The 16,145-nt window shown below is 40.0% G+C and overlaps 1 protein-coding gene and 1 non-coding gene across 2 annotated transcripts; both read right to left on the bottom strand.

Moving 5' to 3' along the window:
• Positions 1–2,271: 2,271 nt before the first annotated feature.
• Positions 2,272–3,335, bottom strand: LOC138026797 (CCAAT/enhancer-binding protein beta-like). The gene has a single exon (XM_068874248.1). It carries the CDS (start codon positions 3,129–3,131, stop codon positions 2,397–2,399), a length of 735 nt encoding a protein of 244 aa, XP_068730349.1. The 5' UTR covers positions 3,132–3,335; the 3' UTR covers positions 2,272–2,396.
• Positions 3,336–4,391: 1,056 nt separating this feature from the next.
• On the bottom strand, positions 4,392–4,464 carry Trnas-aga (transfer RNA serine (anticodon AGA)). Its single transcript has one exon. It is a non-coding gene; the product is annotated as a tRNA-Ser (tRNA).
• Between the last annotated feature and the right edge of the window lie 11,681 nt (positions 4,465–16,145).

Here is a 16,145-nt window from a genome sequence, read left to right as displayed (position 1 = left end):
TGTCTTTCTGTTGCACCTAGTCCTTAACCCCTCAAAATAGTTTTGCTTCCGCAATTACTTACGGATTAGATTTTGTGCAACGTTCCCTGAAACCTGGCCCACACTTCCCTGTGAGAAGTGCGGGCATTATGTGGTCCATAATCAGGCCTCATCAGCAATCACAGCAAAAGTAGCACGTGTTCAGACACTATTAGTAGTCTATCATGTATCACTGCACCTTTCATGAGATGGAAATGTAATTTTGAGTTACAAACATCGCTACGGAAGGCTTCTATGCCCTGAAAGTTGTACCTAAAATGTAGACAGTTGCATAGGTGATGAACTTGGAGCTACAAATAGCAATAAAAAAACAGTCCATTGTTACCAGAGGTCATTTCCCATTTGGGAATACAAGGCAAAACCTCTGCTTCAACACACTCCTCTTTAGTCAGGATAATGTATGAAAGAAAAAAGAGAATCACCTTTTTGTTCAAAATTATTTGGAAATGTGTCTGCTCAACTTTTTCACGACTGTCAACATTTTCACTTCAGTTTTTTTGTGAAAGAAAGTGTACTTTGAGTGAAACTCTTCACACATCTCTGTTAAGGGACTATTACTGGTATTTTTGGCAATGACTTGGGGACACTTGCAAAATATCATTTTTCCACGCAGAAGTTGTGCTTATGGCCCCGTGATTTCCAGTTAAGGTGCTCTAAATCTGAGCTATAGAAGACTTGTGGAGGCTTGGCAGTTGATTATCTAGTTGTTGTTGATGATGTAGGCAAAATAATGTCATTGTAAGTTACACCTGGACTTTCACTCAACAAAACAAGCACTGTGATTGGTTGATTCTTGGCTCATCCTCTGTGTAAAAACCTGTGAAACTCACAGATGACGTAACACAAAGGAAAACAAAAGAGCAAAAACACATCAAACAATAACCTAACCCTACCACGAGCTAACAAAACAAAGAAAAAGTTTCACAGGTTTTTACACCGAGGTAAACCCTGATTCTTGGTCACGTGCCCCTGATCAAATTCAAATGAATCCCAACTAGAATAAAAATACTACAGTTGTTGCACATGCAGGATAAAACAGCACTATATAATATATATCAAAGCAAAGCACTTGATGCCTGGTCCCTTGGGAAACTAGTTACTTTTTTTTTTCTTTAAGTCCTAATGTTTTCCCCAGATGAAGGATTCCTGGGAAAACAAAACTGTACCCTCAGGACCATTAATTTAAATTTTATCACGAATGCAAAACTGACAACCAAAGACTTTCATGTAGCACAGCAGATCAGCTGCATTTTCACAGCATGACTGTCTCAGATGCAGCTCTCAAAATTTTCGAGTGAATAGTCAGGTAGCCACTCTCGGTTACAAAAACAACTTCTCTATAGTGTTTGGTAGTTTCGAAATGTTATTAGGGTTAGGATATTCATATTTGATGGCAGTTTAATAAAGGTCGCAGTTATTGTGAGACAAGGCAAATTCTTCTTGATGTCAGCTCTGAGAGCATTCAAGAGCTTGAATGAAAATGGAATAAATTTCACCCTTTTACCTTTCGTTAATGTTTTGTGCCATGTTTATACTGTTGTTCAAAACAAAATTTATTCAAGCTTAGTTTATTAATAACCAATTCAAGAAAAACGTTTGGAATGTCAGTGGTCCAATGCAACTGCCTTCACTACAGAGGAAACGTGACAAGGCTGAACAGGAGACATTGCCACCCGTGACATTTGCCAAAAAACAGCTTCTTCCCTGAAAAGGGATAGTAGACATCATGAAAAAACTGAAAGTGTAATTTTCTTCAAAACTGAATCACTATCAGGCATTAATGAACTTAAAAAATTTTAATTTCCTTTTTGCGTTTTAGCTCATCGAACGAACGCCATTTCCGTAACAGCTTGAAATAAACTTGGTCTGTAGAAACAAGCCCTTTCCAGTATGTGTGTGTTGATCGACTCAAGAGCGGTTCAGCAGTAGATTTTCCGAACAAAGAAGTTAATATAATAGCGCTTGAAGTCGTAGAATGCAAACCAGCCGACTTAAGTCTCAAAACAAGTAAACGAGTTTGAAACACTGTGTCGAAATGAGAACATCTTCATCTTAAGCTACGACGACAATGGTTCCCATTAAGTGTTGGCAAATGTCGCCTTTTGCGGTAAATTTAAGATCTCTAAGAATGGTTCTAAAAAACGACATTTATCAACAGAGAACCAATATAACATTGTGCATAGTAATATAAAAATACCTGTCACAGTTAACATGAACACCACACACATCCAATGTGATCAATCTGTATTTTAATATTCGGCTGCGGTGTTACACGAATAATCAAAACTTTCAGAGATCTACAGTTTTTTTAACGTCCACAATCAGTAAAAAAACAGTTCCAATCGTTAGGATCTAATCTAACGAGAGGCGACAAGACCATGATGGGGAGTCGGTATGCCATGCGACAAGAGAGCAGCATTTACAACTGGATCCTTGTAAGCTCCAGTGTTTGAAAACAGGCTTCGGAGAACGTTGAGCTCTTTAGTGAGAAAATCCACCTTGGATTGTAGGCGGGCATTCTCCTCTTGTAGCTCATCAACTTTGCTTTGGGTCTCCGCATATTTCTGTTTGCTCTTGAATCGGCTTTTGCGGACAGCAATGTTGTTGCGTTCCCGTTTTAAGCGATATTCCTCGCTTCCTTTCTCCATCGCCATTTTCTTGATGGAGGATGAACCTCGGCGAGATTTCGGTGCCTTCAGCTGCGAAGCGATGGAGGGCAGCCTGCTTGACTTGTGCTCGAGGTCTTTCGCCAGAGTCGTTGATTTGTACGTCACAGCCGGTTTATGGGGATTAGGTTTAGGTACTACTTTAGAAGGAACGAATCCTTGGTCTACCTTGGATAAATACGGTTGCACTACTTCTCTACTCCTGTTATCCTTCTTGGGGGCTAAATACTTGGTTAAATCTTCGGGCCTGGTATTCAAGGTGGCAGGATCCAGATAAGATGCAAAGTCAATCGAGATGTCGTTCAGATAGGTGCAGTTCTCGTCCAGATCAGAAGCAGAGCTCAGGTCAACATCATCGAACAGTTCAGAGCTGGGAGAACTCGCTGCTGACCATTCGGCAGAGTCGTAGAGATCGAGCACATCCATTGGCGTACATGGTGTATATACACATGGTTCTGGCTCTTGCTTCAAGTCCAGTCCGTCTAAGATAGGGAGGGGGAAATCTAGTTCCTTTAAGGGAGGTATTTTGGCGACTTGTCCGGTAAAATTCTTTAAAAAATGGTCGGGTTTACACCCTAACGTTTACGACGACGCTTCCGAATCGTTGCGGTTGGGAAGAGGACGAAAGAGAGGCAGACGAAGCATTTTAGGGCGGCCTTCTGCCAAATTTAGACATAACAGAATCAGTCGAAACCTGATTGGTCAATTTAAGACAATAGTTGCTAATGGTCACCTCCATGTTTTACTTCAGTCCGGTTTTTTACGGTCTTCATCATGTGATTATGATGTAAGCGATAAATTGCGAAAACAGGAAACTTCTGCTTGCTTAATAACGTTGTTTCACAATATCCTTTTGCCTTTAGCCGCTCTATTGAGCCTATAGCCCTCACAAAACTGCAAGATACCGCGGGGGCGTTCTTCGTCAAAGAATGTCAATATTGAAGCAACTGTCTGATTCCACACGGCCAGATGAGAAAAGGAATACTTGAAACTCGTAGGTGTTGTGTTTTTATTTTTTCTGACTGAAGCTAGTTCGACGATTACAATGTTAATGGACGGCAAACACTGTACGCCCATTCTGTAGTACTCTATAGTGAAGCTTAAGTGAGCTTACAGTATTTTATTTAGCCATGCTATTGATGTGTGGAGGCGACTTTAATGCTGAATATCTGATTACGATAGATAAATAAACAAAAAGTGATTAATTTAGTATGGCTTTGTAACTTGTAGTTTCTCAACAATGGATAATATGATACAGTCCATGCATTGATAAAACTTTGGGATGACCCAAGCACGTTTTGCCGATTTTCTACCTCATCAGAAATATCCCAAGGGCTTATGGGGTCAAGGTCATAATTTTATACTTCCTATCCTAAGATATTCTTTGAACTTTTTAAAAAATAGCTTCCTTAAAACAGTTCCTGGTTTAAAGTAATTTTATGCAATCTTTTACTTTTTAGATAATATCAAAATTTTTGCTCAATTAGTTTTTTTTTAAATTAGTAATAATTTATTGGTAATAAACTAGTGTAATGTAATATAGTCTTTGACAAGAAAACTGTCTCATTTTGCTGCCACATATTGTTCAATAAAGACCATCAACATTATCATTTCTCAAGTGAAGCTATGATCTTCGCAGTTATGAGAGCAATGTTTGCAATTGCGTAGAGAAGCCTGAAAAATTCAGGACTTCAACGGGGTTTGAACCCGTGACCTCGCGATTCTGGTGCGACGCTCTAACCAACTGAGCTATGAAGCCACTGACGTTGGGAGCTGGTCATTTGTGGGTTCTAATGGTTCATTTCATATACCATAACATCATTGATTATCATTTCTGTTATAATAATATACATGGCAAAATTTCAGCATGTTGATTGGCAGAGAGAATGTCAATAATATTATCCCAAACAAAGATCAGAAAAGTGAAATTGGTGCAATAAAGGTGAAAATTTTGCATAAGTAATTGCATGATTTTTCTTGTGCAATTTGGAATAAATAAGCTTTTGTTTGTCTTTGAAAATTAACAAATTGAAGCCAGTTTTTATGTTTGTCCTCATATTGATGATAAAATTATATTTTAACTTGGGTTGAATTTCCCAGGTTAAATGAAGAGAGATAATATGCCGGTATCCAAACACTGAAATGTGTGCAGTGATTCAAACTGGCACAGTTATTTATCATCAATAACTTTTCTCGTATGCTCATTGGCTACTACTAACAACCGTACTGATAAAATTTCATTGGCTGGAAATTTGACAATCATGCCACCAACTTGCATAAATTAAAAAATCAGTTCAAGAATCAAAATGTGATCAAAAAACCCTCCTGGCAATAAAAAATGTTCATGGCTTTGTTTCAACTTAAGTCTGCAAAACTAAAATCAAACCGGTTAAAGGGGCAATGTTACATTATTTTAGGGTGTTTAGGGGAATTTTTAGTTAATTACAAGTTTAAAACTTGAAAATGGTAATGTTGAATTCCTTTACTGATGAAATTTTCGTTTCATCACAAACAAGATGATTCTGAGCAAAAATGATCTTTATCCTGGCGATTTGTCATAGCTTGAAAAATGGCGGGCCAATCTTTTTCAAGATTACCCAAATGCAAACTGTTTCAATCTTGTTGATGCTTCTCTTTCCTTTTGCTGTATTTCTTTTATGTTGTTCAGCAGTTTTAAGTGGTTATTGCAATGTTTCATTCTACTTTTTGGCCATTTTGGGTGTTATGTAATTAAATCATTTTGCGCGATATAGCCCCTTTAAAGTCTGGCAAATCCTCCATAATCATAAATTACAAATTATTTTACGTGTCTGTACTCTTATTGATGATAAAATTTAGCCAATAAGCGTGAGAGAAATTCCTCAGTTATGGTAAAAAGTTACTTTTGCTTAATTATTTATTCCAAATTGCACTTGAAATCATGTTCTTACCTTTACTTATTACTGTTATTATTGAAGCAGTGGTTAGCAAATTAGTAAATCAGTCAAGAATTAAAGTAAAATTATAAAAACCTAAAGTAAGAAAGAGCAAGGATGATTAAAAATGGAAGTAATATGTTGTCTTGAGCCAATATTTGCAAGGGCACTCACTGCATGTCTTCTTCATCAGGGTTTTACAAGATGATCTCAAAGCCAAGAGCATGATCTCTTGAAGGGATCATTCTTAATTTCTGAGGCATAATTTTGAACGGCATTATTTGAAATGTTTGACTAAGTGTTATATTATATACAGTGCATTAATGTATGCAGTACATTTAACAACGCAATTTAAGTGAAAGAAAGAAACCACTAACATTTGGACTCTATACAATTGGAGAACCCTAGTAGGAAGCCTTTGATAACAAACTACTATCATAATCACACAAACGACTGCATAGAACCAACAATAAAAACTAGAATGTGATAAAGAAGTCAGGGTGGGGAGTCAGGGTGGCTCAGTGGTTATCAACCATGCCTCCCACCTCTGCGACCCAGGTTCAACCCTGACCTTGAGGTCGTATGTGGGCTGAGTTTCAGTTGATCTCAATCTGACTGCGAGTGTTTTTCTGCGTGTACTCTGGTTTTCCTCCCTCTTCAAAATCGACTCTAAATCAATAACTTCCGGGTGAATACCCTCGTATAGGGATAACCACTGGTATCTCTCCCTTTCATTATATTGAATGAATAAAGTTGGTATTATAAGGAAACTCTGTAGAAATTTCACTCCATTGAAAAATGTTTCATTTGAATTGCTCAACTTTCATCAGTTTGAATTGCAGCGAGTGGTTCAAACTGATAAATGTTGAGCGATTCAAACAAAAAAAATTTCAATTGAGTGGAATTGTTTAAGTTGTTCTGACATTCTGATATTTTAGACCTTTTGTTAGAAAGATTATGTATGTTGAATGGGGTACAAAAATTTATTATTTTTGCTTCAAATTATGACAACAAGCTCTATTTGTATGACAAGGGGATCTTTTACAGATTACAAAAGCCAATTAGCTGAAGAAATAAAACTACAAAATACAGATTCCATACATATAACTTTCTAACTATTGACTCACTTATTATTGGCATAACTAATTGCAAGTTTTGTTCATTCCTTCAATGAAATTGGCTTGGGTCTTCAATTTACCAAGTGAATCACAAGCAGCCCAATCATAGTGAGGGAGTTTCAAACCCAAGGAATAATAATATTCTTGAGAAATAAAGCCTTCCTACCAGTACCTTCATTCCACTGCATGTCCACGTGTCTTATCCTGGCGGGTACTCGTGCAATTTAGTTTTTTGGGGATCCATGATTTGACCTGTTTAAAGACCGTGGTTCATGTTTGGGGAAAATAGAAAACAATGGAACGAGATTCTGAATGGTATATATGAACTGGAAAAGGGGGTTGGCAGTTTTAACATGCGAAATTCCATAAATATCGCTTTCAAGGACCAAGATCCTGGAAGTTCTGGTGACGTGAAAAAAAATCAAGCTGTCACTTTACAGCCGAATTATGATTATATCTTATCAATACATACTGTTCACGTTTTTGCTTGCCTTGTCTGAGCTATAGCGACCTACTCAGCCTTACGTCAGTGCCAACCAGAGATCTATTGGTTGTTGAAAGAAAGGTTATTTTGTTGAATATCATTATTGTTGCCATCGTCTCTTCTCAGTGAATCTCATGGACCTGTATCATCTGTATCTAGTTTTACAAGAGATCCTTTATTTCCAGGAACCGCTCAGTTGCAAAACTAACTGTTCGAAGGCCACGCAAAGTTTCAACCCAACTTTTTTTCTCACCGTATCGCAGCCAAAAAATGCACTTTTCAGGGGCCCGGGTGATTTGTCATTGGGATAAATGAGGTAAATTAGTGAATCGACTACTCCACAAGTTTGAGGTTAAATGTGTTTTTCGAAGGGCCTTAGTTATGATTTGTTACTACGGAGACCCATAAGTCCCTCATTAAGGGACATGCAAGTCGTCGACTTGTCAAGATATTCATATTACAACAACACTTGACGAACAAGAACTTGTCAGTTGTGATCTTACAGAGAGCGGACCTTTCAGGAGAAAGGCCAATCATTTCAGTGGGTGCATTTTGATCCGAGTGCAAATAAAACAGAGAAAAAGGGCATTGGTGTAAACCAAACAAGAAAGGCAATTTCAGCTAAAGACATTAACTTCATAAACATGAAGACAGGTGGACCTGGCACCATGTATGAATCCACTAAGGATACCTCCTTTCTTTGAGACATTTAAGAGAGGATCAGATCGGGATCGGAAGATTACCGGAATTACGAGATTTAGGGAGAATTTTGGTCAGCATGGCGGGATTTGAGAGGGTCCCCGATAGGGTTCTCCAATCCCGCCATCCCGACTAAAATTTTCCCTTCATCTGGAAATCCCGAACGTTTTTATCGGCGGATCCCGATCCCGGTCATGACGTCACAGCATGATGTCCAAACCTCGTCGTCAATTACAACAACAGTTGCCACCAACCATGATCCAATTGACCTTCATTGCATGTAGCATTTGCATGCAATCACAGTTTTGAAACCGAAATGATACGTGATTGTCCATTATTATAGAGTAGCAGAAACCCAGAAGGGTTGAAACGTGTAATGGCCCCTTGTGTGCTGGGAAACAAGCTTCTGAATATTCAATTTGCTAAGTACCATATTTGAAACAACAAGAGAGAAACATTCAACCAATCAGTTTGCAAGAACAACGTTACGCAATACCCCCAATGTTCTAGCGCGAAATTAACTGGAGCGAGGGGTTTCCAAGTATGGTACTTAGCAATGAATATTCGGAAGCTGTGAATGCGCGTTACACGTTTCAACCCTTATGGGTTTCTGATAGTAGTAATTGAATCTGTTCATATTTTCCACTGTGTTAAACTCGGTTGTAAGTTTAGCAGTGTACCGGAGTGACAGGTCTACACGACTCCCTAGGTCCCCTAGTGCATGTTTTGGCTTTTCAGATTTGATTGACTGCGCTCTTTTCGTAATATATGAAAGGCGGGTTTTTAGATTTCTTTGAGCAATGGTTGTCGCTCTATTAAATGCCAGTCTTTCATGAGGATTTGTTTCAAGTTCGTCGCTTCTGGGTGGTATCGTGTGAAACGGAAAGCAAGATTCGTTTGCTCTCCTGTGGTTTTTGAAGGAGTGCCAGATTTCTGTTTTTAAATTGCGCTTCTGAGAGGGTCCTTTGAACAAGATTATTTGGATAATCTCTTTCACGTAGGCGTGATTTAAAATTTTGGATAAGCTCTTCAAATATTTTTTTAGAAGAGTTTGTTCTGAGAAGTCTGAGAAGTCTGAGAAGGCTGGTGGGTGGCACGAGGACAAGTGTTGAAATATTTCAGTAGGTTTGAAGTGCGTGCGCATATCAAGGACTGAATTACCCTTGAACCTTTACCCTTTGTAAATGCCAGTGTTTGTATCCAGAAATGTCGTTTCTGTATCTGTAATTTCAGCCGTAAATTTAATTGTGGGGTGGTGTTTGTTTGCTTGTTCAACGGACTGTATTATCTCCTCTCTGTTTGTTAGCCTGGGTGACTGGTCAACAAAATGACGATGTTGTTGTTGTCCACGCATGTGACTGGTATGCGCACTTATAGTTCAAGTCTTATTTAGGATGCAAAACCACTTATACAAGGAAGTTCATGTCTTACTTAAGGCGCGGACAAAATAAGAACAGACGAAAATTCTGTTCTAAGATAAGACGCGTCTTATGTAAGTCACGTCTAAAATAAGATGCGAACGCTTGTTTTGTACCATTTATACGAGCAGTTCGCAGTTCGCGTCTTATTTTCTCCCGTATAAATGGCCCTTATGACTTCTTTATCATTAGGTGATTCCCTGGCTTTGAATTGTGCAACCCTACTGCGCGTAATTTCTTGCGTCATTGGCGCGCGCATTAGCTCGCGCAAAATTGATAAAATTGCGGAATTTCATTGACGCCAAGCTTAATTTGTCAAGGAATGGCTATTTTCTCCTGAACTACAACAAGTTGCCAAATTGTTGAGACACTTTCATGAAAAAACACCTTTTCTAGCCTCCAGTACCCACCGTATCTAGAATTTAAACCTTTCCCACTTCCCCTCCCCTCTCCCCATTTCAATGTTGACTGTTTAAGTTTCCAACATTTTTTGTCTTGCTAGCAACACTGATAAGGGGGTGGGGGGAGGGGGGCTGCAGTGTGAGAGATAATAGGTAAATTAATAGCGCTCCAAGAAGGTGAAGTGTCTCCACTATTTTTGCAACTTGTTGCAGCACGGTAACCCCGCCTTTTTAATGGTGTTATGTACTCGTAATAGAAAATATCCTGCAAAGGTTGGTCAAGACAACGTGAACATAGGCGTTGTTGCTTGCAATATTTCGGCTGGCCAACACCAGCCTTCTTCAGGTTACGTGAACATAGGCGTTGTTGCTTGCAATATTTCGGCTGGCCAACTTATGATTTGTTACTACGGAGACCCATAAGTCCCTCATTAAGGGACATGCAAGTCGTCGACTTGTCAAGATATTCATATTACAACAACACTTGACAAACAAGAACTTGTCAGTTGTGATATTACAGAGAGCGGACCTTTCAGAAGAAAGGCCAATCAGTTCAGTGGGTGCATTTTGATCTGAGTGCAAATAAAACAGAGAAAAAGGGCATTGGTGTGAACCAAACAAGAAAGGCAATTTCAGCTAAAGACATTAACTTCATAAACATGAAGACAGGTGGACCTGGCACCATGTATGAATCCACTAAGGATACCTCCTTTCTTTGAGACATTTAAGGATCAGATCGGGATCGGAAGATTACCGGTATTACGGGATTTAGGGAGAATTTTGGTCAGCATGGCGGGATTTGAGAGGGTCCCCGATAGGGTTCTCCAATCCCGCCATCCCGACTAAAATTTTCCCTTCATCTGGAAATCCCGAACGTTTTTATCGGCCGATCCCGATCCCGGTCATGACGTCACAGCATGATGTCCAAACCTCGCCGTCAATTACAACAACAGTTGCCACCAACCATGATCCAATTGACCTTCATTGCATGTAGCATTTGCATGCAATCACAGTTTTGAAACCGAAATGATACGTGATTGTCCATTATTATATAGTAGCAGAAACCCAGAAGGGTTGAAACGTGTAATGGCCCCTTGTGTGCTGGGAAACAAGCTTCTGAATATTCAATTTGCTAAGTACCATAATTATTTGAAACAACAAGAGAGAAACATTCAACCAATCAGTTTGCAAGAACAACGTTACGCAATACCACCAATGTTCTCGCGCGAAATTAACTGGAGCGAGGGGTTTCCAAATATGGTACTTAGCAATGAATATTCGGAAGCTGTGAATGCGCGTTACACGTTTCAACCCTTATGGGTTTCTGATAGTAGTAATGGAATCTGTTCATATTTTCCACTTTGTTAAACTCAGTTGTGAGTTTAGCAGTGTACCGGAGTGACAGGTCTACACAACTCCCTAGGTCCCCTAGTGCATGTTTTGGCTTTTCAGATTTGATTGACTTCGCTCCTTTCGTAATATATGAAAGGCGGGTTTTTAGATTTCTTTGAGCAATGGTTGTCGCTCTATTAAATGCCAGTCTTTCATGAGGATTTGTTTCAAGTTCGTCGCTTCTGGGTGGTATCGTGTGAAACGGAAAGCAAAATTCGTTTGCTCTCCTGTGGTTATTGAAGGAGTGCCAGATTTCTGTTTTTAAATTGCGCTTCTGAGAGGGTCCTTTGAACAAGATTATTTGGATAATCTCTTTCACGTAGGCGTGATTTAAAATTTTGGATAAGCTCTTCAAATATTTTTTTAGAAGAGTTTGTTCTGAGAAGTCTGAGAAGGCTGAGAAGGCTGGTGGGTGGCACGAGGACAAGTGTTGAAATATTTCAGTAGGTTTGAAGTGCGTGCGCATATCAAGGACTGAATTACCCTTGAACCTTTACCCTTTGTAAATGCCAGTGTTTGTATCCAGAAATGTCGTTTCTGTATCTGTAATTTCAGCCGTAAATTTAATTGTGGGGTGGTGTTTGTTTGCTTGTTCAACGGACTGTATTATCTCCTCTCTGTTTGTTAGCCTGGGTGACTGGTCGACAAAATGACGATGTTGTTGTTGTCCACGCATGTGACAGGCATGCGCAGTTATAGTTCAAGTCTTATTTCATTGATCGAGGCGCTGGCCAAGAGGATCGCAGCTCTGGGAACGAGAATGGTCTTATTTAGGATGCAAAACCACTTATACGAGGAAGTTCATGTCTTACTTAAGGCGCGGACAAAATAAGAACAGGCGAAAATTCTGTTCTAAGATAAGACGCGTCTTATGTAAGTCACGTCTAAAATAAGATGCGAACGCTTGCTTTGTACCATTTATACGAGCAGTTCGCAGTTCGCGTCTTATTTGAGACGCGTCCTACATAAGGCGCGTCTTATTTTCTCCCGTATAAATGGCCCTTATGACTTCCTTATCATTAGGTGATTCCCTGGCTTTGAATTGTGCAACCCTACTGCGTGTAATTTCTTGCGTCATTGGCGCGCGCATTAGCTCGCGCAAAATTGATAAAATTGCGGAATTTCATTGACGCCAAGCTTAATTTGTCAAGAAATGGCTATTTTCTCCTGAACTACAACAAGTCGCCAAATTGTTGAGACACTTTCATGAAAAAACACCTTTTCTAGCGTCCAGTACCCACCGTATCTAGAATTTAAACCTCTCCCACTTCCCCTCCCCTCTCCCCATTTCAATGTTGACTGTTTAAGTTTCCAACATTTTTTTGTCTTGCTAGCAACACTGATAAGGGAGGGGGGGGGGAAGGGGGCTGCAGTGTGAGAGGTAATAGGTAAATTAATAGCGCTCCAGGAAGGTGAAGTGTCTCCACTATTTTTGCAACTTGTTGCAGTACGGTAACCCCGCCGTTTTAATGGTGTTATGTACTCGTAATAGGTACACGGAAAACATGTTTTAAGGAGAAAAAAAGTTGGACAGTAGATATACATAAATGCCGTGAAACTTCATATGGAGCCAGACACTGAGTGTGAGGCTATGATGTAGCGATCCAATTTGCTTGCATTGCTTTGCAAGATTGAGCAGTTTGAAATCACACTTGGCTGAAAGATTTCAGCCCAGATAAACAAGTAGGCTCAAGTTTTCAGTAATATTCAGTAGCTTTAGCTATATGACAACAATTTTTCCGGTTGATTAAGGTTTGAACGCTTCTCGCGTAATTCGGTAAAAAACACTTAGATAAAGGCATGCGGTGCGAAAACAAACTCGGTGACCCCATCAGTTAATTACATTTTTTGAATGTCTTGTGCATGTGTGCATGAGTAATTGAGTATCAATTGTGCCAAGTTTGACAAAAACCTGGATGGTACGTCATTTTCAAGGGAATTACGTTAAAGCAATCGAAATATTACGTTAAATTGACAAGGGCGGAACTGAGCTGTGTGTAAGAAAGGGGTCTGTCTCATGCATATGGTCTAGGGGCCCACATTTCTCTCTCTCACTGCCTACCGGGGGTAGGGATCTGAAAGCAGATGAATGAATTTTATGCTGGAATCTTGTGGGATTATATCAGCGCCTACAGGAAGCTTCATAGTTGTGAGACTTCCTTGCTAAGGTTAACGGAGGAGTGGAGGGCGATGCGTGATAGGGGTGACCTTGTTGCGATTGTCTTTATGGATATCTCCAAAGAGTTTAATGTAATTCAGCATCCACTTTTCAGCCTCTCCAAGCTTAAAGTTTAAGAACGATGCAAGTTGCGCTTTACTAGGGAACTATCTTTCAGGCAGATCTCAGAGAGTAAACCATGTTGAGAGGCCCAAGTGTAACGCTTCAAACGACCATCAGCTTTATCACTTCCACATTCGATCCAATGGTTGTTGATACATGTCAATCTCATGACGTCAGAGCAGCCAATCAGTGAGTACATAGAGAATGGAATGTAGGTTAATGAGAGCAAAAATCAGGGTCTAGGGCTTAGTGATACTGACTAAAACTTTTCATTCCCTGTAAAGGATACATTAGAGATCTTTGAAATGGAAATAGACAATAATCTGTTTTTTTCCCGGTTATCAAATGTGTGCAAAAGGATTTATTTGATATGTCGGATCAATTTTGTCATGTTCATCGATGTATCTAAGAATCTAGAAATCCCTCGTCACTGTACGATGTAGCCCGCGAGCAGGCCCTCTGAGGGACTGGGGTTGGGAGTACCACCGCAGAGAGAGAGCCAGCCTGCTCGCGGGCTATGCACGATGGAAAGGAAAGGCCAGAAAGGACCTGGCTGGAGCACTAATTGGGGACATTGTGAACTGAAGTTAACAATTAACACAAATCAAGTCAAATGTTGGTTTTTGAGGTGAGGGGAAGCCGGAGTACCCGGAGAGAACCAACAACCCACATATGACGCCAAGTCTGGGAATCGAACCCAGGCCACATTGGTGGGGCCCCCTGGAGTCCCGAAAAATGTAAATTCCTGGCCAACGCACGAATCAATATCAATCCAGACAATTGGATAAACGTTTAGCTTGGAACTGTACACAGGCTGCCCATTATCAGGATACGTAATATATGCAGACTGTGCAGGTGATAGACCTAAAGGATTGTTCTTGTTCGCTGGTTCGCTAAAGAAGGAAAAAGAATTTGGAGAGCTAAGATCGTCGTCGAAGTGAAAGACAAGATTGCTAAACAACCTGCAGGAAGGTACTTGAAAAAGTTAATTAAACGTATCAAAAACGTAACAAAACAAACGTGTTTTTGTTTCCTTTCTAATTCGAGAGCCGAGATTACGGGTGCTGTGATTGATTAAACACCCTGCCTATCACTAAGTTGTTTTCTTTTGTCATAAATTTAATATGCATCCTTAACTTGAGAGGGAAGAATTTGCGGCTATGAATTGGACGAAGCACCTGTAAAATAGGGGTCTTTCTGCAGGTACCGGAAAGCATTGTGTTTTTGGTCGCTTGGGATTAGTCTTTATTTGGAGTTGTTTTGTTTTCTGTCTTTTGTTTCTTTTGTTTTACGTAATTTGTGCTCCGGTACCTGCAGAAGCTGCCTAAAATAGCCTGATTGAAAGAGGTGGACCACTACGTCTGAAACTATGTTAAATATTTCCTTTAAAAAGAGTGAATGGGTTATTGCACGGGGGCACCCAACACAATTTTCGGAAAATATCTGTTCGGAAGATTTGAGATCTAGAATTTTCGAAACATTTGTTGTAAATTTCTTGCTTGCTTGTCTGTCCTAGGATTTTCGAACATCTAAAAGATGGTATAATTGCCCATTTTTAACGGATTTTTGCCCTAAAAAGGTCACCTAGAATTTTCGGGAGCCTTTTTTCTGACTGAAATTTTCGAAAAGGTAAGTTTTGATCCCTATAATTTTCGGATCACTAGACTTTAGCTAGGAAATCCGAACAGATGAAAAATTTTTAGGGGATAAAAATATGCCTCTATCTACCGTTTAAATGCTAAAATACGTTTAACAATGCTATGTCTAAGTGGTTTTGAACTATATTCTCGTTGGGTGCCCCTGATTGGACGTCGCGCACTTATTTAAGAATTAATGCCGTGAGTCGCGGTCCATTCTGCGTAGCGTTTTGCAGTCGAAAACCTTTTTCTAACCGACTTGTAAAGCGGATAGGGAACCATAGGGAACTTAGGGTTTCGTTCGATTGACCGTATTCCGGAATAGGAATATATGGAATATAAGTTAGAAATCCTTCGTTTTTACGGAGATTCACATTAAAATTGTCATCTGCTAAAACGCTATTTTAAACATATTTTTATCATCCTTGCTGCTTCGAAACGCGCCAAACATACCGTTTTAATCATCACTCCACGCATTCTTATTCCGGAATAGGGTCAATCGAACGCGCCCTTATTTAGAACCACCCTGACAGAGTAATAGTTAGTGAAAACCGTTTATTGTCAATACTAGCCGGGCAAATCCTACCCTGGGTGCCAGAGGAATTTTTTTTTCAAGGTCGGAGAGAACGCTCAGCGATTGCAAATCAACGGTGGAGGACGAAAATTATTTCTTTCCTCTCGGCGCTTCGCCCCTCGCGGCTTGGCCGCGTAATTTTCCTCCTCCCAAGGAAAAAATAAACTATGGCCCAAATTCCGTCATTCTCATCAGTCCAGTTCCAAGTCCAGTCCAGTGCAGACCAGACGGAGCTTTTCCAAGTGGGCCGGACCCCAGTTAGGATCAGTGAGTCACTTTTAGCAATGCCCCAACTGCTTGAAGTTTGACTTTAGAAAATGCCTTCTTCAACAAGAGGAGAGATACTCTTTTTTGTTAATGGAAAGAGGGTGAGTTTTTCTTACGGACTATCGAGTGAGTGCCCATTTAGCCAAGGTCCTATAAGATCGCGAGGTCGCGCCGTTTGATCACCAACTGATAGCCGAAGGTCAGCAATTATGCAAACGTAACATCTCCACGCTTGAAGGTTTTATCGGCGTTTT

This window comes from Montipora capricornis, chromosome 12 (assembly GCF_036669925.1).
Source record: "Montipora capricornis isolate CH-2021 chromosome 12, ASM3666992v2, whole genome shotgun sequence".
Lineage (NCBI taxonomy): Eukaryota > Metazoa > Cnidaria > Anthozoa > Scleractinia > Acroporidae > Montipora > Montipora capricornis.
This window is presented reverse-complemented; position numbering and strand designations above follow the sequence as displayed.